The sequence below is a fragment of the Chanodichthys erythropterus genome, chromosome 13, assembly GCF_024489055.1.
Source record: "Chanodichthys erythropterus isolate Z2021 chromosome 13, ASM2448905v1, whole genome shotgun sequence".
Lineage (NCBI taxonomy): Eukaryota > Metazoa > Chordata > Actinopteri > Cypriniformes > Xenocyprididae > Chanodichthys > Chanodichthys erythropterus.
Window position 1 is genome coordinate 49,272,451 of NC_090233.1, and position 26,259 is coordinate 49,298,709.

The window sequence follows — 26,259 nt, forward strand, 5'->3', positions numbered from 1 at the left end:
CACAGCAACATTACGGGTCCAAGTCAAAAGAGTCCGTCCTCAAATCTCTGTGATATTCTGGTCTCTACATACGACTCTGTTCCTTCCTTCAGTAGTGCAAGTTTGTGAAGATGTTTGAGTAGAGACTGAAAATGTAGAAAATACTGACTCTATACAAAGAATTACTTTTGTTTTTGCTAATAAAAATATTTATATATTTAAAAACAACTGTGAATATTGAATGTCTATCGCCTGTTGTTGATGGCCACAGATAATATTGAGTAAAATTAATTTTTACATTTGATCAAATTGAACAGAAAAACTTTTAAAAGTAATATACTTATAATTTAAGTATAAATATAATGCGCATTCATTGACTATTCATTAAATAATATTAATGAAATGTACATATTTAAATTAGTCTTTCAATGTGTGACCACTTTTCTAGGTGGATGTGAATTAATGTAAACACATTGCCATTCACCTTGATGCTAGCAACACCAAGGTCAGGAGATCGATTTCCAGGGAATGCATGTACTGATAAAATGTATAGGTTGAATGCAATGTAAGCACTTTGGATTTTGCATCTGCCAAATATATCAATGACAGTCCATGGTAATCGACAGCAAGCCACGGATGTGGTCCATAGAAATCATCAAGTTAAAATAACCTACAACATACTCCTGGACTGAGGCCACAAAGTTAATGTAGTCAGTAACACAGAAGGGTGAAGAGAAGGACAAGGAAGGACAGTTTTGTAGCATAAATAAGAGTTACGGAAATGGCTGAAGTTGGCATTAATGACTGCCTTTATCAGCAATGTATACTGAAAATGATTCAGTTAAAATACAGAAAAACTGCACTGTGCATTGCTTATAAACAAATAAAAAACAATAAATCAATCAATCAATCAATGCATCCAAACACAACATAACTTTACATGTTGACTTAAACCTGCTAACTATATAAATTGATCAAATACTGCTCCCTCCAGTGGCCATAAAGTGTCACAACCAAAAACTTGCAAGTCCTTGATGTAGATTGGACAGTACACTAATCTAGACTAGCATTTCCAGAACAAAAACAGCAGTTCGGGCAAGGCAACACATGAATAGTGTTAAAGTTGATGCTAAAATGATCTAGAAAAGCAGAAACAAGCAAGATGATTGAGAGACTGAGAAAAACAACCTGGGTATTTCTTCATGTGATTCAAAAAAAAAAAAAAAAAAAACAACACCAAGAAAGTGTAAGAAATTCAATACACCGAATGCTGCATTGAAAACACTGAAACGAAATGTAGCTGTAGCCTGTATGATTAAAGGTGCAGTAGGTGATCTGGGAAATGCTAACGTTAGCCTGCTAGCATTGAAAAGCCACGCCTCAGGTGTTGATACTGTTGACATGGATACGCATAATACCGATTCTGAGGACGTGAACAGCTCTGGTTAGAACGTCACGGGTTGCCATCTCTTAATTGCAGTAATTATGCATTGACTATGAATTATATCATTTAAAATGTGTTATAATGACCATTAATGTTAATGGTTCATATACTAGTATGTTTTTTTAGCATAGCATACATTTACCCGATTAACCTGCTAGCTTAGCTTATATTATACTAGGTATGTTTTTGCTTTCAATATCTGTTTTCAGTTTGCTTTAATATGCAATACATAGGGATTAGTTTTATATTTCAAGCATGTTGTTTGTGCACTTAATGTAATAAACATCATACAATAGTGAAATAGGTTATAATTAGTCAAAACATCATGATAACTTTTGATCAGGCATTTCCACCTGGGTCCCTAAAGGAGACCCGATTCCTTGGGGGGACTCGATTTCTCATGACACCGTGACTTTGACGTATGATGTCTGCGTGAACAGGGTGCACGAGGGTATGTTAAAACATATGCTGACAGGCAGGTAGGACATCGTATTATTTCATTCAGACTGAATATAATAATTGGATGAATATTTTATGGTCCTACGCCTTCCATATACGATATAAATTTATAAAAATGCATTTAACCGTTTAACAAAGTGATAACCAGTATAACAAAAAAATGTTTCTGTAGAAAATCACCTATTGCACTTTTAACAACACAATGTTGAAGTCAAGTATATATCATTACGATACAAATACATCACTGTAAACTTCAAACCTGGTCAAATTTCGCTTGCATTTATTTCACAGTTGAAACACATAAATCAAATATGAACACTGTGGGTAGTGAAACAGGGTAACAAAAAATAAATAGGCAACCACAACCATTTATGGTCCCAAACAAAGGTTTTGGAAAGCATATATGCTGGATGAACAAACTAAAACCAATCTACGGATTAAAACTAGTGTTCCCAAATATTTTCGGTCCATAAAAGCAGTCGTAGCGAAACGCTGTGCAGGAAGTATGTCGGTGACTGCATGCAGTCCAGAGCTAATGCAGCACCAATGAGTTCATTTCCCATCTCCTTCTTTACTTAACGGTGGGAAAAAAAAATATGCATGCCAAACAGAGAGATCAATAAATAAATCAAGGGCCCTTTGGAGTCAATCATACTAAAGAGGAAGTTGATATGTGTTCGAGGTGCGCACTTCTGCCCTTTTGCTGGTTTGGGGTGAGAGTATTAACAGTGTACTCATATATCCAGGAGAGTGTGACTATTTATCACAGTGAGCGTGTAGAGACAGTTTTCCCAGGCGAGCGGTTCCATGGTGACAGCGTGATGCATCACATGGTCTCGGTGGCGCATGTGGAGCCGGCAGCCGTGCTCCATTTGCAACGACCTAAGAGACACAGACGATGGTCGCAAGAGACGCACGGAAATCTGCAGGTCTTTAAACGTACCGTCATTTAATGGCTAGTCGCCCGTCCCTCTTTGAGAATTCCTTGGGGGATTCGGGAAAAACATCTTTACGAGCAGGAATCAACATTCAGTTGTCGGCACTGCTGTGCCTGAGGGAAAGCTGTAGCGGGACAGTCTGTAGAGAATAATATCTTGGGCCGAAACAACCAGGCTCAAAGGTTGATGCCAAGGTAGATGTCCGTAGTACCGTCAAACCGAAAACAAGACCTTCTATTGGAAGGCGGAAAGTACATTGTTATTTTGTCCCAATAATAATAAAAATAATAATTGAAAAATAGAAAATCCATTGAAACCATTTGAAATGATGGAGCCAATCAGATTCCACTACAGTCTAGTTCATTATAATAAAATTCACTCCTGAAATGATTTGGTTATCATTTATCAATACATGATGAAAACAAAAGCGAAAAGAGGACATTGCAAGTAAACATTGGGCTTCATTCATGAATCACGAGCAGAATCAATCGTTGGTAAAACCATTCTTACGTAAATGGTCATTTAACATTCAATATGATGCAACAATTGAATTATCTGGTTATCATTTATCAACACATGATGCAAATAAAAGCAAAAAGGGGGCATTGCAAGTAAACACTAGGAAATTATTCATGAAACACAAGCAAAATTTAAAATCATTCTTACAAAAATGGTCATTTTACACTCAATTTGATGCAACAATTGAAGAACAATTCTGATCCGGTTTCATGAATGACGCCCATTAGGAGTAAACAATCGTTTGTCTATATATAACTTTTCACCAAAACATTATTGGATCATTTGAAGCCAAAATATTTTCCAGTTTTAGTGTGATATTATAAAGTTTAAATGTGTGCATTCAAAATATAATTTTACTTTCACTATTATACACTCAAGATGTTTATAAATTGTTTTTCTACACTTTCACTAAAACATATTTTCGTCTGCTTTAGGTCACCTAGTCAAGCAAATATATGAGGGAAAAATATTTTGATAATTTTTAGATCAGTTCTGTTTGGTTACATTTAGTAATTTAAACAGGGCTGTTAAAATGTACAAATTTCTGTGCATGGGCAGCCATTAAATAAGCAATAAAGGGTTAATCACAGGACCAGAGACAATGTAGGGTTGTCAAAAGTACCGACTTCAGTATCAATTCAGTATTGAAAATGTGACGATACCAGCATTTCCCCCTAGCTGTTGAGTGGATTCTTAAACACCTCTGATTGGCCATTGTGTTCATATGCTCAACAGATATGTTTGTGATTGGCTACAGTGATCAACGCTTCAAAAACGTGTTGTAAATAGACATCAATGACGCTCTTCACTGATAGACGCCTGCTTTCTAATGCTCCCGTGGGTAAGTGCTCGGTGAACGACATGTTTTTTAAGCGTTGATCATTGTAGCCAATCACAGACATATCTGTTGAGCATGTGGACACAATGGCCAATCAGAGGTGTTTAAGAATCCGCTCAACAGAGCTCAAAATGCTAGGGGGAAATGCTGGTATCGTAATTTTTTTTAAATTTCAGTACCAACTTGGTACCGAAGTGGGTACTTTTGACAACAGGTCAAACCAACTAATCTAAAACACTAGGTCTACACACAACTTCTATCAAGTTACACGAGCCATATCAAAAATAAAGATATACAGCAAAGGAAATAGACACATTTACCAGACAGGACAGGGGAGGAAGAGGAAGAAGAATTTTGACCAGAACCAGAAACTATGATTATGGAACTTAGAACACATTATTAGAATAATAATACTGGTTTAGTAAATGCATAAATATAAATAAAAATCTGACTGACTTGATGTAATTTTATCATATATCTAACTACAAACATGATTTTGACTGCTGAAAGAGTGTCTCTTCAGCTGGCAGTAATTCTGTCAGTGTTAAAAGTATGTCAGAGCCTCAGCCATTAATTAACTTTATAGAATTGCTCTATAAAGGCTTTCATTTCGTTAAGTGTAAAACAATTTAAGGCAGTAATGGAAAGAAACTGATGGCAAAAGCGGCTTTTGTTATTAATTAATAGTTACCAACTGATTATTTGTGGGTCTGATATGATGATGCATAGCGTCTGGAAGACAATGAATGCCACAAGATATCAGGGCTCATGATGCATGAGCAGAACGAACTTCTGTGCAATTTTTTTTGAAAACTATACATGAACTGTAAGAATGTTGTATTCTTACATTTATAAAAGATGACCAAAACGATTCAATTAAATCTGACTCGAGACTGAGAAAAGAATAGTTTTTTCCAATGATTTTCACAGAAATTAGTGTTGCTCCTGTATTGAGGGCCCTAATGCTGTGCGGATTTGAACAGAAAGTCTGATCAATCCTTCTACAAATTTGCTAAATTAAAATGCAAGCACACACAGAGTTGCCAAAAGCCTTCAGGGACAAATATATAGACACACATTGACAGACACACACAAAACAAAACCAATACAGTTAAAAGTGACCTCAAGTCAATGGGCTTCCCAGCAGGAATGAGTTTGTATCAGTTAATAACGGAATAAAATCTGGATCCATTGAAGCAGCAGGTGAAATCTGCTTTTGTCCTTGCCGAAAAAATGCTAGGTCTGAAAATACTGATACACTTTGGAAAACGGCATGAGGTGAACAACGGTGCCATGTACCAATTTTGAGAAAGCACAACGTAAAGCTGCGATGCTGGAAGAACAAAAACGCTGTGATAATTCAAAGGTTAGGCACTGAAAAACAGGTGGAATGGATTGGAAAATGACCTGGCGACGTCACACGGTGTTGATGTCAAACCCTGATTGGTTAGATGGAGTTTTAGAGTTCTTCATAATCTCCGCCCTCACTGTTTCCTGGTCCGTCTCCACCTGCCAGGAAGGCCTCAAGATCATCCACAGTTCCTGCTTTCTTGGTCCTTGATGATTTCTTCTTCTTTTTTTCTTTCTCATCTCCAGTTCCTGCTTCATCTTTTTCCTTTTTCTTGTGTTTGTGTCGCTTTTTGCTGCTTTTCTCATCCTCCTAGAAAAAAATAAAGATTTTTCAGTTAATTTCACTAATAAAGGCAGTTTGTGCACAAGCCACAAAATCTGACACACGAGAAAATTTTAATAAGAGCGAGTTATCAAATCAAGATATAGACTAGAGTCTGAATATTAAACCACAAAAAAATAATATTTAAATATGAATCCTGCATGTTCTGTCTCTGTGTGAATGAATGGCGGAGATGTGCGGTTTCATTTACCGTGCACACCGTGCTCACTTCATGAGCATTTTACCGTTTCATTTGAGAAAAACTAACATCATATCATAAACACACAGAAACTCCATCAAAATAAACGTTTGGTTTAACTTGAAGAAATAGTAACAGAAATATATTAATGTTGTACAGTAGAATTTAGCCAAGTCTCAATGTAATAAAACTAACACTAATAATAATAATATATTATTAAAACTTTAATGAATAATCACAATTATTCTTCCAAGTTTTAATTTTAACAGTAAAGCTTGGTTGTACAGCACATTGTTTGAAAAAAGTTTGTTTAATTTCATGATTAAAAGATAAATTAATGTTTTATGCCTTCATTTGAGTACCAGAAAATTGTAAATACACAATACAGAATTTCTGATTTAAAAAAATAAAGTTGTTTTTATGAATTCAATTAATTAGACATGCTTTTTAATTACAGTTTAATTATAAAACAGATAGTTCCGGCCATAGATTCTGAATGGTTGAGCCACGTTCAAAGCCTTTGTAAATTACTCTACAAACATACACCTGTGACCTCATTACATCAGTATTACTGCGCCAATGTTGCTGTGGTTCCATGTGTATTTCATGAAAAGTAACTGTTGTTTATTATTTATAAAAAAAGTTATAAATACAACATGGCTATGATCGCTTCACCCAACGGTTCTGTGTATCACTGTACAACACCATTAGCAATGTAAACATATGTTGGTTCTCATTTGATATTGTTTATTGAAGCTTACTGTATTATGTACAAGTATTGAGAGAGAGATCGAGTAACTGAGTGTATTACCTGCATTCAGATTTAGTATTTTCCTTCAGTTCAGTACTATGTTCACAATAAAAAAATCTGTTTGAATTTACGGTGCGATCTTGTCCTTTTAACAGTTAATGGGGTTTTCCGTGCCCTGCTGACACTGACAGCGCTAGTCAAAGCATTTGTCATTTGAGTTGTGTTCCATGTTCACAACAAGTTTCAATATAAAAGTCTTTGCGACTGAGAGGCTCGCTCATAAAGAGAATCTTTGCCGCCATCTAGAGGCGTAATAATGTAATTTCTGTTGCTGTTCACAGTCAGGGACTATTTTTTCAAGTGGAAGGAAGGCTTTTAGTGATTTTACTTCATGAAAGTTGCATTGATACATATTTTTTTGCCTTTAATGTGTGGTAAATGTTTTATAAAAGCAATAAGCCCCGTGAAGCCTTGGTTTACAACCTTTAGGGTTACACCTTCACTGTAAACCAAGGCTTCTTTGGCGTCATTGCTTTATTAAACAATTAAAATTGAATCCAGACAACGTAAAACAGAAAACACAGAGTTTGATAAAAATAAAACGGAATATGAGAAAAAAAAAAGAAGACGTATTTCATAGGGCCCTAAAAAATGTTTTTTTTTTTTTTTTTTTTTTTTTTTTAACTTTGAATAAATTGTTGTTTTTTTGTATAAGTTTCAGGATTTCAATCAATTAGACATGCTTTTTGATTACTAAAATTTAATTGAACCATTACAATGAAGTCCAAAAAAATGTAAACGAAAAAAAAAAAAAAAAAAAAAAAAAATCCAGAAAAATTTAAACGGAAAAAAAATAATTAATTTGAAATTTGGGAAAAAATAAAACGGATTTCATAAGGCCCTATTAAAGTTGCTTTGAAACAATCTGTATTGTATAACATATATGACTTCACTTTACAAAATATTTACTCAAAATTCTCAAAAAAAAAAAAAAAAAAAGTAAAAACAAAAACAGTACACTATCCATTGTCAAACTTGTTGGTAGATTTTGGAAGCCATACAATCTCAAAATAGTGAAATATTGTTGAAAAAAAGTTTAACTGATATCAGTCTATCACTAATATGGTCAAGTTTTTTTTCATTTCTTACCTCTTTGCTTTTCTTTTTCTTCTTTTTCTTGTCCTTTATGGAGTGTCTGCTTACATTATCTGGAAGATAAAACAGACTTGGAAATGTGCACGTCATCCTTTAACCCAGTTGTTTAAGACTGCAGACATTTTAAAAAAGACCTTACAGAGCATTTGAGGGATGCATAAGATCCTTTTTGATGGTGTGGAAATATCTGGGTTAGTTTAAAAAAGCAAGAATACAGACAGAAATATTTGATGATACCTGCTGTCAGAGTATTACAGTGAAGGTTTGTGTGCATAACGTCACTTTCACAAACTTTTTTATTTTTCCTCCATGCCCATCCCCTTTGAAATCAATGGATTCGTGACATTCTTTGAAGCATAAACTCTTAGTTTTACCTATATTACTATAACTTGGAGAATTAATGTTTTTAAAGATCCACTACATGCAATCTGTTTTTATATAAAGTATAAATTAAATCATCACTTACATTAAAGTATTACGCTTTTTTAGATATTAGAGGAATATAAAGAACCTATTCTGAACTACCTGAAACAAGTCAGTAATTCCAGTTTTACTTCCTGCTTGAAGGTTTGTAACAAGTTTGCATAATGCCAGCTTATGGTCTTCATTGGCTGCCCATGAACAACATCTACTTTGACCCACCCTCAAACACTGAAGAGATTGGTTCATGCTGTTGAAATATCGAGAAGATGCTGTTTTCTGTGCTGTGAAAGCAAATTCACTCTGCATGTGCTTCCAAAGGATGAGGACTTGAGCTGGAATTGATACGGTAAAACTGACACCATTGTTACTGTTCGTATCACTGTGTACAAGTGTTGAGGAAGATCTGGAGCAGAAATTCAGATATGGTAATGGCATTTTGTTTCTGACACGCATTGTAAGCGACACAACATACTGGTCTATCTGGTCAATCGAGCAGAGGAGGCTCTCGGAAACGAGGGGTTTAGAGAGACTGAATCCTTTACTGAACAGTTTCAGTCACTGTGAGAAAAGAGATGATGCTGTAATGTATATTTGACTTTGGATGCATGTAAATCTAATGTAGGAGACTCCAAAACAAAATTAGGAGCCTTTAAAATAGCATAAATAGGGCCACTTTAAAAGTAAAAAAATAGGACATGTTAATTTACTTTGGCTGAAAATAATGATCATGACGAGGGTGTGAATTCCCTTTATTTGTGATAATATTTACTGAATGTTACCTTCCTGGTCTTCACTGCTGTCTTTACTCTTAGGTGTCATCTCATCAAATCCCAGGCCGAACAGGTCAATGTCACTATTGAGGGTCTTGAATGAGGAGGCAGCAGGTTTGTGTGGCTCCGGGAGTCCAGCTAACACAAAACCATCATCCGACCGATCAGAAAAGTCATCTTGTGCAGAAAATGCCCTCTATGAAAAACAGACAAAGCATAAAATATGAGTGGGAATTATGTGGTGGCAAAATACATAATAGCTAAATTATTTTTTGTGAGCTTTATATATTGAGAGTATTTACTAGACTTTAGATGCATTAGATGATTCACATTCCTTAGAGAACAAATATATATATATATATATATATATATATATATATATATATATATATATATATATATATATATATATATTATTTGAAAAAAAAAAATCAGCTAGTTGCCAAGACAACATTTCTAATTTTCGAAACTAAAACTAAATAAATTATATAGACATATTTAAAAGTAATAATAAAAATGACAAATCACAGAACAAAATGACTAAAACTAAATTTAAAATGAAAACAGAAAATATAAAAAACGAAATCCAATTAAAACTAAATAATAAAAACTAATAGTATATCAATGATATTAAAATAACGATTTCAGTGTGGAATAACAGGCCATGGGTTGAAATTTTATTAATAATCAAGAACATAGAAACGGTTCTCTACCGTCTTGATCTTGTGTACGCCAAGTGCTTCGCTCTCAAAATCAGGGTCATCCAGGACAAATGAAAGCATCTGCTGAGAGACCGGAGCTTCGTGGTCTGAATCTGAGTTGACCTCAACAGCGCCCCCTGTCTTTAGACCTTGTCGTTGCACTGCAGGTCCTGCTGTTGTTTTCAGGCTTTGGGGTCTCTCAGCTGGTTTTGACATGGTTGGCAGCAGTTTGATGGAGTTCACTGAAGATCTGAGAAAATAAATGTCAGATTATACAGAAAATATGAAGAGGTCCTGTATGAATTATGAAAAAGTATCTATCGTATCAATAGTAACTACAGTATCCATCCATCCATCCATCCATCCATCCATCCATCCATCCATCCATCCATCCATCCATCCATCCATCCATCCATCCATCCATCCCATGTGCCAAATTAACATTAATTGAAAAATAATTTTATCAAGAAATGAAAATTAGTTTTGCCTTCATTAACGATGATTTAATTAAAGTAAATTAAAGAAGTCTCTCTGCTGATGGAATAATTTCTATTTTGGAAGCTCATCAACAGTGAGGTAAATTAATTTAAACCGTGCAACAAATCTTCTGGAAATTCTGGTCAGGTCTCTACATGTCTGTATCCCACTGAAGTCTTTCTATTAAAAGAAAGATGCATTTCTGCATGCATTTTTTTTTTACCCCTTTGAGTTTGTCCCTGAGCCGATGCCTTTGTGCAGGGCAACGGAGGGTAGAGATGAATCTTCCTCCTCTTCATCACTCGTGAGAGTGACGCCCACGCTCGGGACCACCGCTTTAAGGGCAGGCTGGCACGGCGCTCTGTCATCCGGATCTAAATCATCCTGGAAGCCTGAGACCAGAGGATTTCCCCGGCCCTCTCCATCACTGAGGAAAAGACAGGAAAACTCTACATGAGTTTAACATAAGACTGAAATGTAACCAATCTTAATAAATGCCCTGCTCTTATTGCGATCAATGCCTCAGTCCATTTCTGAAACATCAATTGTTTTTTGTCAGCATAACCATATCCAAATCATTGAGACAGAAAAATCATGATGATACGAGAAAATGAAAGTATACGAGCTGCTGAAATTACAACAGTAATACTCAAAGAAACTAATGGGATGATTTTTGTTTTTAGGAAACAATAAACAACGTGTTATGACAGCTCACCTATCACTGTCCAGGATGTGAGCTGATGCTGGAGGTTTTTTCTTTGATTTAACTGCTGTTCCACCGTCTTCCAGAAAGGTCCGGTCCAATCCCACCTCCGGCACAAAGTCATCCACACTCTTTACCTTTCCAGAGGGCTTTGGGCCTTCAGAACCTGTAGTTTCTGATGGAAATAAAAGACCATAGAGGATTGAAAATTAATGTATGCAATAATCCAACTGCTTATAGCTTTATGGCAACAATTTGGTCAACATTTCTGCATTTCTACAAAATGCATGTTGACTGAATTTTTTATTTTTTTTGTAATAAAAATATGCACAAATTATGTTACAAACTCGCAGAGAGTGAAGTCAAGTCAATTATTTGAAATTCACTGAAACGCATGAAACGTAGAAAGGAAATGAATATGAATATGTACATTTCATATGCACTCAGCACACTTTCAGCCACATTTGAAGAACGGATGATGGCAGCAATGAAGGCACAACAAGTATTTGTACAAGTATTTGTGCTTTATAACAACACTTTGCACAATCCTGTGATTAGAAAGTCTCTCTATGTATGTGTTGAATAAAAGAGATTTTAAAGGTCCTAAAGAGGAAAATGTTAATAAGAAATGACTAAAAACTGATCAAACATGATTTCTGGACCATCTTGAATTACGGCTGGACGATTAATCGAAAAGTAACCGAAACCGAAATTCAGAACCTCTAACCGACGTAATTTTCCCATGTCGGTTATTTCGGTTTTTTAATCCTGTTAATACTTTCCCCTTAAAAACGTTACCGCGTGTGTGTAGCCACGACTCCGCCCCGTCCAGTCAGTGGCATAAAAGCAAAACACGGAGATAAACGCCGGTTCAACACAGTGATGGCGCGTGAACGGTGAGCCTTGCGTCTTCACTAAACTTTGTCAGTTGTGTTTGTTTTAAGGTTTGTACATTCAAGCGATTAGACGAGATGTATTATTATTCCGAGCTACTGTGCTCGCGCAGCTGCATAGTGGCAGGAACACTCATACAAATAGTAGCTGCGCAAAACGTGAATATCGCGCGCACAGAGAGAGGAACACAGAAACTGGTCAGCGCTGTCCTGTGATTTATCACTAAAGGAGCTTAGAAACTCAACTTCTTATAGCATATATTTTCTACTTTTGAAGTAACCATTTACAACCCACAGCTTCACAATGAACAGAGAGACGGTATGACTAATTCACACGCAATCACTTGTACGGGTACTGTGCTAATTTATCTTTATCTGATTTACAACGAGCAGAAATCTGTAAGAAATGTTACGAGCATAGATAAAATAACTGCTGAAAGTGAGCTGTTATGTAAGATCATATTTTCAATAGGAAAAAATATCCCACCTTTTAAAAGTCAATCATATTTACAGTACAAACCTTGTCAGTGAACTATGAGGGCAAAAAAATAAAAATAAAAAAATACTCGTTCATTAATCGTAATCGAGGTAAAATGTTCAATTAATCGAGGTTTTGATTTTAGGCCATAATCGTACAGCCCTATCTTGAATGCTGAACTAATGCTAAATTATCATTTATGATATCTTGGATCCTTCATACCAGTTTAGACATTTGTCAAATTGCATCCAGCAATCCACAGAACAATAACACAAACTTAATGAGCAAAATATTTGTAAATGATATTCATATATAGCCATTTGACACACTTTTTTCTGTGTATATGTGTTGATCGGACCCATCCCCCAGGATCTGCAATGCAGCAGCAGATACACTGGTGCAGAGCTGCGCGTGTGTTTGTCAGTCCACCGCTCTCCGTAATGACTGTGCAGCAGCGGGTCCAGTGATGCCTGATAATGTCTCATTGGTATTCTGTATATAAGGCAATGAATGTAGTCCCTGGACGACCGCCCCTCTTTAGTACAGTTCATTCATTAGCAAACCTACACACACACTAAAATCTGAAATCACACTAGGGAAACTGTGTAAGTTAAATGTTGCGAAGGCCTTTGAGGTACATATTGTATGTAAAGAGACCCTTTTATACAAAGCCACTTACTGGGGATGTTCATTTTGGTCATTTAGACTAACATTACATTTTATAAGTCTGTGAGTAAATATTCTAACTGTAAACTAAAGATCTATTTTTTAAAAAAAACTTTCAAAAAGACAGCATTTAGAGGCATTATAGACACACTCCTGATGTGAAGGATGTTCCAAATTTTAGGTTGCAACATTATTCAGCATTTTGGATGGAGGATTATATGATCTTTGTATAATATCGGCCTTTAAATGCAAGATATTTAAAGTGTACCTAAAGTATACTTGTACTGACCTGGTCTGTCTGGTGAAGTCTCTGCAGCGGACGAACCAAACAGGCGTGAGATGAAGCCTCGTTTCTGAGCAGGAAGAAGTGCAGGTTGGGCAGGTGTGGGTACCGTTGCTGCGGGCGAAGGCTCCAGGGTTTGAGATGGTGTTTGTGGTACATGGGCGGCTGTCATTTGGACAGGAGGGTGTGGTATAGATGGAGGTGGCGGCGGGGCGGATTGGGTCTGGAGAGGGACAGGGGCCTGGGGTGTACTGGGGCTGGAGTTACTTGGAGAGGCGGCACCGGGCAGCACCACAGGGGACTGGGACCCTGATGACGGGCTCTGGCCATTAGAGGGCACCGGAGATCCATAAGCTTTGCGTGCCTCCATCATCTCAAGAAATCTGCAAAAACAGCAGTGAAATTTGAAAAATGTTCGTAAAATGGTATTGCTGTCTTAGTGGGCGGCTCTTGGTCAGAATAAATGACAAAATTGGGATTTGCTTCAGCAATTTGCTTTGCTGAATTCTGAGCCTGTGTGACATCTCATGATGCTCTGATATTTTAAGTTACTATTTCAATAATTTATCAACACAATAATAATTACTATTATTACTTTATACTGCATACTATTAACCACTATTACTAAAAAAATGACAATCATAATAAAAATTAATTATCATAAAAATACATTATTTTTGTGTCACTATGATTAATAATATTTTATCATGTTTTATAGTAGAACTAATAGTAATAAAAATAATAATTATCATTGTTAATAATATTATTATTGCTATTATTACAAATAATGAAACAATAATAATAAAAATAAATTATTAATGTGTTTTTTTGTTTCACTATGATTAATATAATTTATCATGTTTTATAATAGAATTAATAGTGATAAAAATAATAATTATCATTGTTAATAATATTATTATTGCTATTATTAAAAATAATGACAATAATAATAAAAATAATATTAATGCTATTAGTTTGTGTCACTGTGATTAATATTATTTATCATGTTTTATAAAAGAACAGTAATAAAAATAATTATCCTCATTATTATTATTATTATTATTATTATTATATTATTATTATTAATTTATTATCTATTATTATCTAATAGAATAATTATTATTATTATTGTTTTTATTTCAACCAAAAAGACTACAATTACAATTTACAACATAAATATATTTCAGTCTTTTTGGTTAAAATAAAACATATATATAAATAAAACATATACATATATAATATATATATATATATATAATTTTTTTTTTTTTTTTTTAATTTTGATAATTTTATTTTAGAATACACATAACTAATATTTACTATTAATATTTACTATACTAATATTTATGTCTTAAATTCTTCACTTTTCAAACGTTCAAACTCTAACTTTTAACATGTCAATACCTCAAGCTTTCATTTTGGTGGAATCCTGGTGAAATACTGTTCACAAAATTTCTTTTCACAAAATTATGAGAATGTGCAAAGTTAACCTAGCACACAGTTCGTTACCAAATGCATGTGAACTATATAGATGTATACTGTACCTTATGTGTGTTCACAGTGTTCATGAGGTTCACACTCACATGTCATAGTTCTGGTCCTCCGTCTCCTGCTGAACACTGAGCTCTTCTAGTGTGGCATCGATGTCAAGCTGATTTGTCTCTAGTTGTCGTAACAGAGTCTCCCTCTGCAAGCAAAAACACATACTGTAAACCCACAGGACATCAACAGCGACCTCATTTTTACTCAAATAAGCACTTTCCTGCTTTATTATTTCTGAATTAAGATGAGGATTAGAAATTAATGGGTAGAGAGAAGCACAAACCTTCAAACCTGCATGAGCACCACAGCTCAACTGAGAAACATGCACTAACCAATAACCGGTTTCTGACCGAATTGATACGCAGGGTTAGAAGTTTGTTCAAAGTCACGGAAGTTAGAACGAAGTGGCCTTTAAACTATGACTGAAAAAGATAGCAAGGAGAGGAAAACAGATCTAGGCACAGTGCTGAAAATTTCATGAGTTTGACACGCTGTGCTTGACAGACTGATTCTGAGCAGCGGCATCTGAATCACCTTTACAGCAGCGAATCTGAACAACAAGTCAGCAATATTCACTGATAATAGAGACTTGTGTATAACAGGGAAAGATCAACAGTGTCCAACAGACAAAAGAATCATAAACAGACTTGTTAAGTAACCAGAACCCCATGAAACCCATCCATATACAGTATCTGATACAACATTTATAATCTGCTTTTTTCATGGTTTTGGGTATCTCTTAGTCTTGTGTTTTATTATCAGTCTTTGCTGAGCTGGTTAATTAAAAGGGAGAAGTTAATTTCTCTAACAAGATCAATTAAATGCATTAAACTGAAACTAGTCTGCCAACCTACTTACTGTGGAGTAACCTTAGGAAGAGACGCTGACACATAAGACACAGCAGTCGCTATCGATCCCCAGGCTAATTTCAACATTCCTAATTAATTAATGCCATTCAGCCAGTCTCAAGAGACACATAACAAGGATACATATGAACAACTTTAAAGGGGATGTACAAGGCATTTTTACAAAGTCTTGATTTTGTTTTTGGGCTCTACTAGAACAGGTTTTCATGCTTGAATGTCCTAAAAACACCTTATTTTTCTCATATTTTACATGGTTGCAGCTCTTCTCTTCTTAGTCTGTCAGTAATGCTCTGTTTAGTTCCTGTCTCTATGAAGCATCTCTTCCTGAAAAGCATAATGTGCTCTGATTGGCCGGCTGCTTTAAGCGTGACTGGGAAATGTCCCACCCCTTACCATAACATCGAGTATCAACACACTACTAACTAACTAACTAACTCAACCAGTCCCCGCCCCTTTATTTTGCACATGTTTTGGGCGGGAATTATTTAAATCAGGAATATTGTGACGTGTTCTTTCCCAGAAGAAAACTCAAGACTACAATAGAGGCGTTTCAGGGAGTTCAGAAACAGTGACACTGATATAGAGAATAACTCCCCCTGAAGGGACTTTGTGCTTTGTAACTTTGGAGACCCTTTGCATGCTCAAACAGCAACATTACACACTAAAGAAAGTCAAAAATATACATTTTAATGCTACTGCTAATGTTAGTCCTAACTTGATTTTAAGACTAAATCTGTTAAGGAACATAAAGCAGGGGTGCTTAAATCCACAGCTGCCTAATGAGTGAACTAGAAAAGGTCCTACTGTAGGGTTCCCACAACTTTCAACCAATTAATTTCCAGGATTTTTCCACACATTTGTGATTAATATCAGTGTTGTTACTGTAAACTAAAACTAAAATTATATATATATATATATATATATATATATATATATAAAGTTTCAGTAATTGAAATAGAGCTGAAATAAAATAAGATTATATTTTAGATGAAAAACGTAAAATAAAAACAAACAAAATATAGAAATGTCTTCTTAACTAACTGAAATAAAATTAGTTTTAGTTGAAGCATTGAAATGAAAGTACTGAAGTACTTAACCTGAAATTAAACTAAAAGCTAAAAAAAAAAAAACCATAAAACAAAAAATATCACATAACAATATAACTAAAACTTAAATTAAAATGAAAACTGAAAATATAAATATAAAAGCTAATTCATATAAATAATATAAGATTTTTCCAGGTTTCCCATGAATCTTAAATATGATATGCATTCAAATGATTCTGCTCAGAATGAAATGCATAAATTGAGCAATTTCATATTTCTCCCGTTTTCACTTCCTGACAAAGACATACATAGTTTATCAGCACTGCAAAAAGTAAATCTTTTAGCCCAAAAATGGATATTGTACATCCTTGCATGTATACATAACAGCACCTTCAGCATACTATTTTCAATGCACTATGATTTGGCACACACTGATTTTCAGCCCTGAAAACTACAGAAAATCTGTTAGAGCGGGAAGGCAGATCTCCAGGATCAGGATCAAGAGCCCCTGCCATAATCCACAAACTCTTACATCACTGAAAAATATGGATGAACTCAAAGCCCCATGTAAGAGATGTGAAGATTCCACTTGAAATGACACTAAAACTAGCTAAGCGTTGACCTGAGAGCAAACATCTAAAGTGACTTTGAGAGTTTCCTCTGACCTGCAGCTGCAGGAATGGGATGTTGAAGAAGCGATGGAGGTATTTGAGACCAAAGCCATTTTTCATGGAGGACTCGGCATAGTGGATGTAGGAGGAGCCTGGAGGTCTGAAATGAAAAAGGATTATGAGATTAGGGAAAAGTTGGCTGATAAGTGACACAAACATTATTCATAAAAGACGTTTTTAACTTGTCAGTTGTCAGTAACAGTTTTTTTTTTATGTAGGAAAAAAGGCTTTAAAGTTTTTAATGTAGAACTTAAAAATAAAAGGAATTGTTATATTTTCATTTGATTACATTTTAAAAGATTAATTAAATAGTTCATGTTTTATGCCTTTATTTGATTACCACTGTTTTTGATAAATTATTAATAAATTGTTAACGTTTTATGAATTTAATTAATTTGACAATTTAATTAAACCCTGCTCCTGGGGACCCACTGTCCTATTTCCAACCTGCTTCGGCTCACCTAGCCTGTGATTTTTCTAGTGATCCTGCACTCCTTGATTAGCTGCTTCAGGTGTGTATCTAAACTCTGAAGTACAGTGGGTCTCCGGGAGCAGGGTTGAAGACCTAGGAATTAAACATTAAAACGGAATCCAGAAAAATGTAAACGGAAATCATAGAATTTGGTAAATATAAAAACGGAATTTGGGAGAAAAGAAAATGGTTTCCATAGGCCCATAAACATTTAATATTTGTTACATTTTTCATAATTTGTTTCATGATTTCATGAAAAAATGGATTTCATAGGGCCCTACTTTAAGCATGGATTTGGACTAAGAGGGTCTGTAAGTCCCTGGTTTTGAGGGTTAAAGTCACCATAAAATCAAATATGACTTATTTTTTTATGGAATATTGCAGTAATTATTATACATGATTTATCCATGCACATCAGAATAACTTCCCCTCCCTCTTGCAGAGACTTCTCTTCTCTTCTCTTCTCTTCTCTTCTCTTCTCTTCTCTTCTCTTCTCTTCTCTTCTCTTCTCTTCTCTTCTCTTCTCTTCTCTTCTCTTCTCTTCTCTCCTCTCCTCTCCTCTCCTCTCCTCTCCTCTCCTCTCCTCTCCTCTCCTCTTCTCTTCTCTTCTGTTCTCACTAGAGAAGGCTGCAGTTGCTGTAGCAGCTGGAGTTGTACAATGTCTGCGCCAAAGAGGCATTACAAGTGTTGTTTTGGGATGTACAAACGCACAGTCTCCATAGACTCCCACCATCTGAGTCACTGAGGACATTCAAGGAAAAATTCGAAGGAAATGTCCTGAAGAAAATTGCTAGAGTCTTATATGTTTGCACCAATCATTTGGAGTCGGACTGCTTCACAAACAAGGGTCTTTTTAATGCTGGATTTTCAAAAAGGTTGATTATGAAAGATGGGTCAATTCCAACGCTTTGTGTGCAAACTTCAGATCTAGACAAATTAAGTACCATAAATTATATTGTTGCTAAAGCTAACATTGTCTCTGGCCATTTTCACTGATGCTACACTCATGTGCTTTTAGAATTATCGTTATCGTTAATTATCGTTAATACAAGTTGCACAGGAACACCCTTTGAAGAAGTCACCCGCTTGAATGCGATGAGCTCCTAGTCACGACTTTAGAAGTGGAAATTATGAAATTTCTGACAGCACATGAAGGCACCAGGAGACAAGAGCTATGATGTTATTTTTATCCCGCCATGCTCACCGTCTGCGTAATTAATAAACGCACATTTATTATGCACAGTACAGTCAGATGAGAGTTACTACCATTACTGGCAGTTTCTGAGATTTTTAGTGAGTGAGATTGTTCTGTTTTGTTGTTGCCAGTATACCGAAGCATGAGCACTTGAAGCTCCGCCCTGTTCTTGAAAGAGGGCTGGGAGCACCAGCTCATTTTCATTTAAAGGGACACACAAAAATGGTGCATTTTTGCTCACCCCCAAAAAGTGGCAATTTTAACATGCTATAAAAAATGATCTGTGGGGTATTTTGAGCTAAAACTTAAACACACACTGGCGACATCAGAGACTTATTTTACATCCTGTAAACAGGGTCATAATAGATCCCCTTTAATATTGAACTGCTCACCTGTTCAGACTGTTGATGAAGTCTCTGATGTCATCGGGTAAGATGACCCTGTGCTCGCCCATGTCCCGTTGGTTACCCAGGACACACACTGGGATGTGTGTTGGCACTTTTGGTAACTCCCTAAGGATGTAGTTGAATGTCCTGCAGTAAAGACAGAGTCTATGATTCATACAAAACATGTGATTTCCTTGTGTATTGCACAATTTTCTACATCATAATCTAAAAATGTGAGTTTTAACATTCAGAACAGTTTGAGATATTTTTGAACTGATTTATCACTGCCAGACTTCATACCACCTATATATGTTGGAAAAAACATAGTGAAATGCCAGGATCTTATTAGCAAACAGCATGAAAAAGCATAGCAATAAATTCATCTTGTGTGTTCATCTTTCACATTTTTCATTCTACCGTTACCTGGTAAGCAATTCGGATTAACCCTCTGGTATTGTTCATTTGGTAGTCACACTTGTGTGGTTCATGGTGATCAAAAGACATAGAACACCTGAAATATTTTCAGTAAAATAAATAATTTATATTTTTGTTCAATAATATTTTGAGTCCCTTTTTTTACTGCATTGTGGCTGAATTATTGATTTTATTTCTAGCATTTGCAAAAACTTGCTTTGTGTTACTTCACTGCTCTGTGTTTTTTTCTGCATTGTGGCTGATTTGTAGATTGTATTGTATCCCCCAATAACTGCTTTTTTTCATATTTTTCATATTTCATTTCCAATTGTGGTCATTTGTGACCACGAACAACACAAGGGTGGCTATTTATGACAATTTAGCTCCACTTTTTTTTTTTTTTTGGTCACATAACGACCAAGAACCTTAAGAAAAATCAAGATGGCATACAAGCAGACATTTATTTAGTGAGCTGGGCCCCTTTTTTCGTACATGGATCATTGAGGTAGCCGTACTGCATTACTGATTTGACAGAATTCTAGATTCTTCTTATTTCTAATATAACATACATACATACATACATATATACATACATACATATATATAAATAAAATCAACTTTAACTTTTTTATTATTTGAAAATGTGGAAAACTGTCACAATAAAGAAAGTGCTTTCCAATCAATACAGGAATAAGGAATGAACAATTATCTCAACTCAATTCAGTTATTCCAATCACGCATATTTGAAGAATTGTACATGCATTGCAGGCGTATTTGAAGAACCGAATCAGACAGCGAGGAATCATCAGGACTTTATGTTAGATCTTGTAATGCAATGAACAAAGAATGGGGCACTGAATAAATGTTGGTCTAAAGACCAAAAAAGTACCTGCAGGTCACAACATTCCCAATGGTTTAAGCAAAAATGCAGCCCTATCAATAAAGCAGAACCCAGGTTTGCAAACAACGGGCACCTGTGATGGTGAGCTTGGGTCAAAAAGTAAAGACCCGTTAGCAGAATGCAAGGCAGATCCAATGAGCAGAGAGATAAACAGAGTCAGAACCTTTAAGAGACACTGAGCTGCAGGTATTGGTTTCATTGCGTTCTTTGTTCCTGACAGTGGCCTCGACTCTACTGAGAAAGAGACGCTCAATGACCCGCTGCAACCCAACGCCCAGTTCCTCCACCTGATCCTGACCACCGATAGCTGTCAGACCAAAAAGAGGGGCGGCAGGGGTGGGAACGGAGTGATGGTGGGACAGGAGAGGGTGATTGAGAATGAATGTGGGGTTTGGAGTGAGTGAATGTGGAATGTGGGGAAAAACAGACGGAATGGCCGATTCCTTACCACTGTTTGGTGATGTCGAACATCATGATCACGCCGTTACAGTTCTTATAAACATCCAGGAACTCTGCGTCGAGAGCCATCTCGGTTTCTGACTGCACAGAGAAAAAAAACATCTCCAAGATTACAAAAGCGTTTCGAGCTGCATGAACATTAAAATCATCTTGTATATAGTTTACAGATTACATCATGAGACATTGAAAGATGTCAATTAATGATTAATTATTAATTAATGATTAATTACATAATACATTTTTGATTCAGTTAAAACAAAACTTTGAAGTATTAATCACAAGGTAATTGTCAAACAGGCTTACAATACAGTTTAAAAGTTAGCTTTTTTTTAAGACAATACTTTTACTCAGCAAGAACACATTAAACAGATCAAAAGTTACGTTACAAACTATCTGTTTCAAACAAATGCAGTTCTTTTGAACTTTTCAATATTGATAAGAAAATCAATAGTGCAAATCAGCATATTAGAATGATTTCTGATGGATCATGTGACACTGAAGACTGGAGTAATGATGCTGAAAATTCAGCTTTGATCACAGGAATAAATTACAATTTAACATATATTCGATTAGAAAAGAGTCAATTAAAATTGTTATAATAATAATAATAATAGTTCACAATATTACTGTTTTTATTGTATTTTTGAATAAAATAAATGCAGCATTGGTGAGCAGAAGAGACTTCTTTCAAAAACATAAAAAAAAAAAAATAAATAAAAAATCTTACCAACCCCAAACTTTTCAACGGTAGTCTAAATATCTACAAATATTCCTTGTTTAATAAAACAGCAGTGAATACCTCCTGAGGTTCATTTTCCAATTTCAGATTCTCTCCGCGTCTTTTCCCTTTCCCTGCAGTAGTTGGAGAAACACAGTTATTACAATTAGCGTGGCTGTACTTCAGCAACTGTGAGTCTGAGATATGAGAAGAGTAATATTCATATGCTTATCCATCCAGAACCCACCAAAGCAGACCAACAAAATTTGTGTCCTCTTACGCATGTTGCCCTGATGCTTTAAATGTTTTCACAAGACTGCTGAAACCCTGACTTTGTTAACTAGTCAGTCACAGCAATCCAAAAGTAAAATATTACTCAGAAATACAATGGGATATTATTTACATTTTCATTTATGCATTTAGCAGATGCTTTTATCCAAAGTGACTTGCATTGCATTCAAGTTATACATTTTATCAGTTCATGCATTCCTTGGCTGGGAATCAAACCCATGACATTGGGGTCACTATGGGGTCAGGCCCTACTGATTTGACACATTATTCAAATACAAAGTTACTTTTAAAAGTAATGCATTACAATATTGCATTACTCCCTAAAAAAGTAACTAATTGCGTTAGTTACTTTTTGTGGAAAGTAATGCATTACATAACTTTTGCGTTACCTTTTCTCATCTGGGCTTTGTTTGTTTGTTTGTTTTTATAACAACAAAAAAGTTCTATTTTTGGCAAATGTAAAGGCCCTTTCACACCAAAAAAGTGGAATGAATAATCCTCAGGCTGAAGGAAAATCAAATTCATGCCTGTACAGTAGTTTAGTTTTTAGAATGCAGGACAAGTCGTCTCCTGCTTACATTTAGACTAGAACTAGTCTAGAATAACCATCATGTTTACACAATGTACACAATGCCTCTGCACTTTATTTCTCTCAACATGGGAACAGGAGAGCTGTCAGTCAATAAATGAGAAAACAATTTGTTTATTGTGTTACTTAATAAATAAAGTAACTCATATATTTTGTTTTAAATTTAAAAGTAATTCATTACTTTACAAGTTACTTGAAACTTGTAATGCATTTCCCCCAACACTGATAGTAACAAAACAGTTCTATTTAGAACCATATTGTGCTGAAAAAAGGTTTTATGCTAAAATGTTTATTTGTGTTAGAGTTTAAGGTTCTTTATTCACGCCTTTTTGTTTTTAATCTGTAACTGTCAAAAAATCCATTCAAAGGCATCTCATTATTGATTTTCTAAAGCTCAACCATCTAACAAGACAGACTCAACACACTCTCAGCGAGTAATTTATATCCTTCTTAAAATGCCTATAAATTTTAACATTCAATGGTTTCCTACCAATCATGTATTTTTTAACAGAACATGTACAGTATATGCTATATACATAAACTACAATAAATACTGTATATTGCAGTTACTTTTGAAAACATCTAAAATGCATTTTTATATTATTATATTGGAGTGACCACATTCTTTATCTGATGATTTAGTAGAAATATGTCTCATTCCTGCTTCCCAGAAACCACTTTATTCACATTAACCACAGTGTTCCATTATTCTTTCAATCCTTATTTCAATATTTACATATATATACATATATATATAAACTGATAAAGACAATAGCAGATAGAAAACAATTAGAGCAAACCTGAATCAACAGCAGCAGCTCCTTGTGCAAATATTCTCATGGTAACCACAGTTTACTCTTGTAGTTAATATAGATATTGTTATGACCATAAACCCTCATAAATTCAGATGGGTTCTCTTTTCAGCAGTGTAAAATGTCCAATCTTTTTCCCAACAAAACTTATAATACGGTATTTTTATGAAAACTATGGTTACCATGGTAAAAGTCTGTACTACTTCAAAAAGAGTGTAAAAAGAAAACTATGATATATCTGAAATATTTCTGTATATATATTGCTGTTCAATAACAATTTAAACCACAATTTCCACTTTATGCATCACTGACGAACTTTTAAAAGAAGGCTGTTTGAAATAATGATATTAATATTTACACCTAATATTCAGCAATATTATTGACTTGACTGCACTGACACTATTGGATGAGAACTGAACTGAGCTGGATGATCACTGTTTTCTGCAGAGATGCTTATAGCTGAAATGAACTCATTCCACGTTTGATGAACTTTACAGTTATTGAACAGAACTGAATCAACACTAAACTGACTTCAGAGGAATAATGACACTATTGTCTTTTTAGAGCTGCTTTACAGTAGAACTGAATTCTGTTTGCATCATTGATCATTATGTTACCGTTTATCACTGTAAAGCTGCTTTGAAATGATCTGTATTGTATAAAGTGCTGTAGACAGAGGAGACTTGACATTGTAGAAGATCATTCTAAAAATAATTTTAAAAAGCTGTAAACTTAATACATATATGAATACAAAATGCAATGTATTATAAAAAAAAACATATCAAATGCTATTTAAATAAACATACAGTGGAAAAAGTGGCAAGTATATTAAAATCTAGAGTCTAAAAACAGCACAGACTACTGAAGGTAATGTCTATTCTGAGCACAGTTTTATAAAGAAGAGAGGTGAAGACCACAGCAAACACACACACAGACTGTTTAATGTTTAACTATTTGATTACTAGTTCTCACCTACACCTTCTGGAAGAGGAAGCTTTTGCCCTTTAAGTATTTGCAGACCACAAAAAAGAAGTAAAATACAACATTACATCCTTTTCCTTCAAAGATAGCTGAAAATATACTAAAATAGCAATTTCATTAGGTTCACACACGAGTGCAAATATCTACAGTGTAAGAAAAAAAAAAGGGTCACTAGTCCCAGTGTGTTTTCTAAAGACTCACCTTTATCTACAACATCCCAGACTTCAACTTTCACTACATCATCTGTAGCTGTGGATAAAAGCGAAAACAAAATACAGTCAGAAATATAAAGTCAAGGAATGTTGTAAACAGGTTCCGATACTCTCTGACCTTTCTGATAGGGTCTATTTAAAGGGATAGTTCACCCTTAAAAATGAAAATTATCCCATGATTTACTCACCCTAAAGCCCTTCTAGGTGTATATGACTATCTTCTTTCAGACAAACACAACTGGAGTTATATTTAAAAATATCCTGGCTCTTCCAAGCTTTATAATGGTAGTCATATACACCTAGGATGGCTTGAGGGTGAGTAAATCATGGGATAATTTTTTGGGTGAACTATCCTTTTAAATAAATTATTTTAGGTCTTTGAAAATAAACCACTTAACTTCATCAAAGACCATATAATCAGTGGCTCTTGTGCGTTGACCCAAAAATTTATCACAGGTCTATTGTGACTAGTGTTGCACGATATACCGGTACTAGAAAAGTATCGCGATACCCTCTTTTTAAAATGGTCCGGTTCTTCATTTTATTAGTACCGGTACTTTGAGTGCCAGCTGTATTTCCTAATGTGCGACAGCAGGGGGCAGTGTGCGTGCAGCGCGCTGCTCCAAAGGCAAATTGAGTGCATTTATTCCTCTCAACTGCGCAACGGCTTTTATGGTGACGAAACGAGAGGTATGGTTGCAAATACAGATGCTCTTGCAGACCGTCCACAAATTGTTGAGAAAGCAGATACACGAAGCGAAATATGGCATTATTTTACTTACATTGCCGATAGCCAGGGCAAGCCCACGGACACCACAAAGCCCGACTGCAAAAGATGTTACAAAATAGCGCAAGCGAAGGGAGTCAAAGCATCTTGCCGACAAACATCCCAAATTGTACAAATAAATTAAAGAGTGAGAGGTTAGTGAATGTGATACCAGCATTATGTTTATGCTCTCAAACATTAAATGAGTGTTATTTATTTATTTTACTCGTGCAAGCAGACCTCTGCAAAGAGGTGTATTATTGAGTCTAAGTTTAATAATGGATATCTGGTTGCAAAAATAAAATTAATTTAAAAATACATAAATATATGAAGAGTATATACAGTTATTTTAAACCAATTTATGCTTTAATAACATTGCTCTAATTATTTACAGTAATATCATTTTTACAATAATCTTACTGTCAAAAACACCTAAATGTATAAAAAAGCATAACAGCAAATCATTTACAATTTTATTGAGCATGAAAATAATAAACAATAAAAATTATATTAAATCTAACTCTAACTTCATGGCATCCAGAATTATCAGCCTGCACACTGGTGAAGAAAGAACTTCTGTCATATGATTT

At 35.0% G+C, this 26,259-nt stretch overlaps 1 protein-coding gene across 2 annotated transcripts in view; it reads right to left on the bottom strand.

Annotated features, from left to right (window-relative positions):
* Nucleotides 1-1,985: 1,985 nt before the first annotated feature.
* rabl6a (RAB, member RAS oncogene family-like 6a) overlaps nt 1,986-26,259 on the bottom strand; it is a 31,575-nt gene continuing 7,301 nt past the window's right edge. Inside the window, exons 4-16 of one of the 2 annotated variants that reach the window (XM_067407299.1) lie at nt 24,893-24,940; nt 22,100-22,152; nt 21,290-21,381; nt 19,533-19,673; nt 17,468-17,573; nt 14,932-15,035; nt 13,355-13,731; nt 11,041-11,203; nt 10,549-10,752; nt 9,861-10,098; nt 9,157-9,343; nt 7,949-8,007; nt 1,986-5,837 (exon numbers count right to left, since the gene is read on the bottom strand). In XM_067407299.1, coding sequence (XP_067263400.1) covers nt 5,637-5,837; nt 7,949-8,007; nt 9,157-9,343; nt 9,861-10,098; nt 10,549-10,752; nt 11,041-11,203; nt 13,355-13,731; nt 14,932-15,035; nt 17,468-17,573; nt 19,533-19,673; nt 21,290-21,381; nt 22,100-22,152; nt 24,893-24,940 — 1,973 coding nt within the window. In that variant the 3' untranslated portion in view covers nt 1,986-5,636. Of the gene's footprint in view, nt 5,838-7,948; nt 8,008-9,156; nt 9,344-9,860; nt 10,099-10,548; nt 10,753-11,040; nt 11,204-13,354; nt 13,732-14,931; nt 15,036-17,467; nt 17,574-19,532; nt 19,674-21,289; nt 21,382-22,099; nt 22,156-24,892; nt 24,941-26,259 lie in introns of both variants that reach the window. The other variant, XM_067407298.1, reaches the window with a different exon arrangement.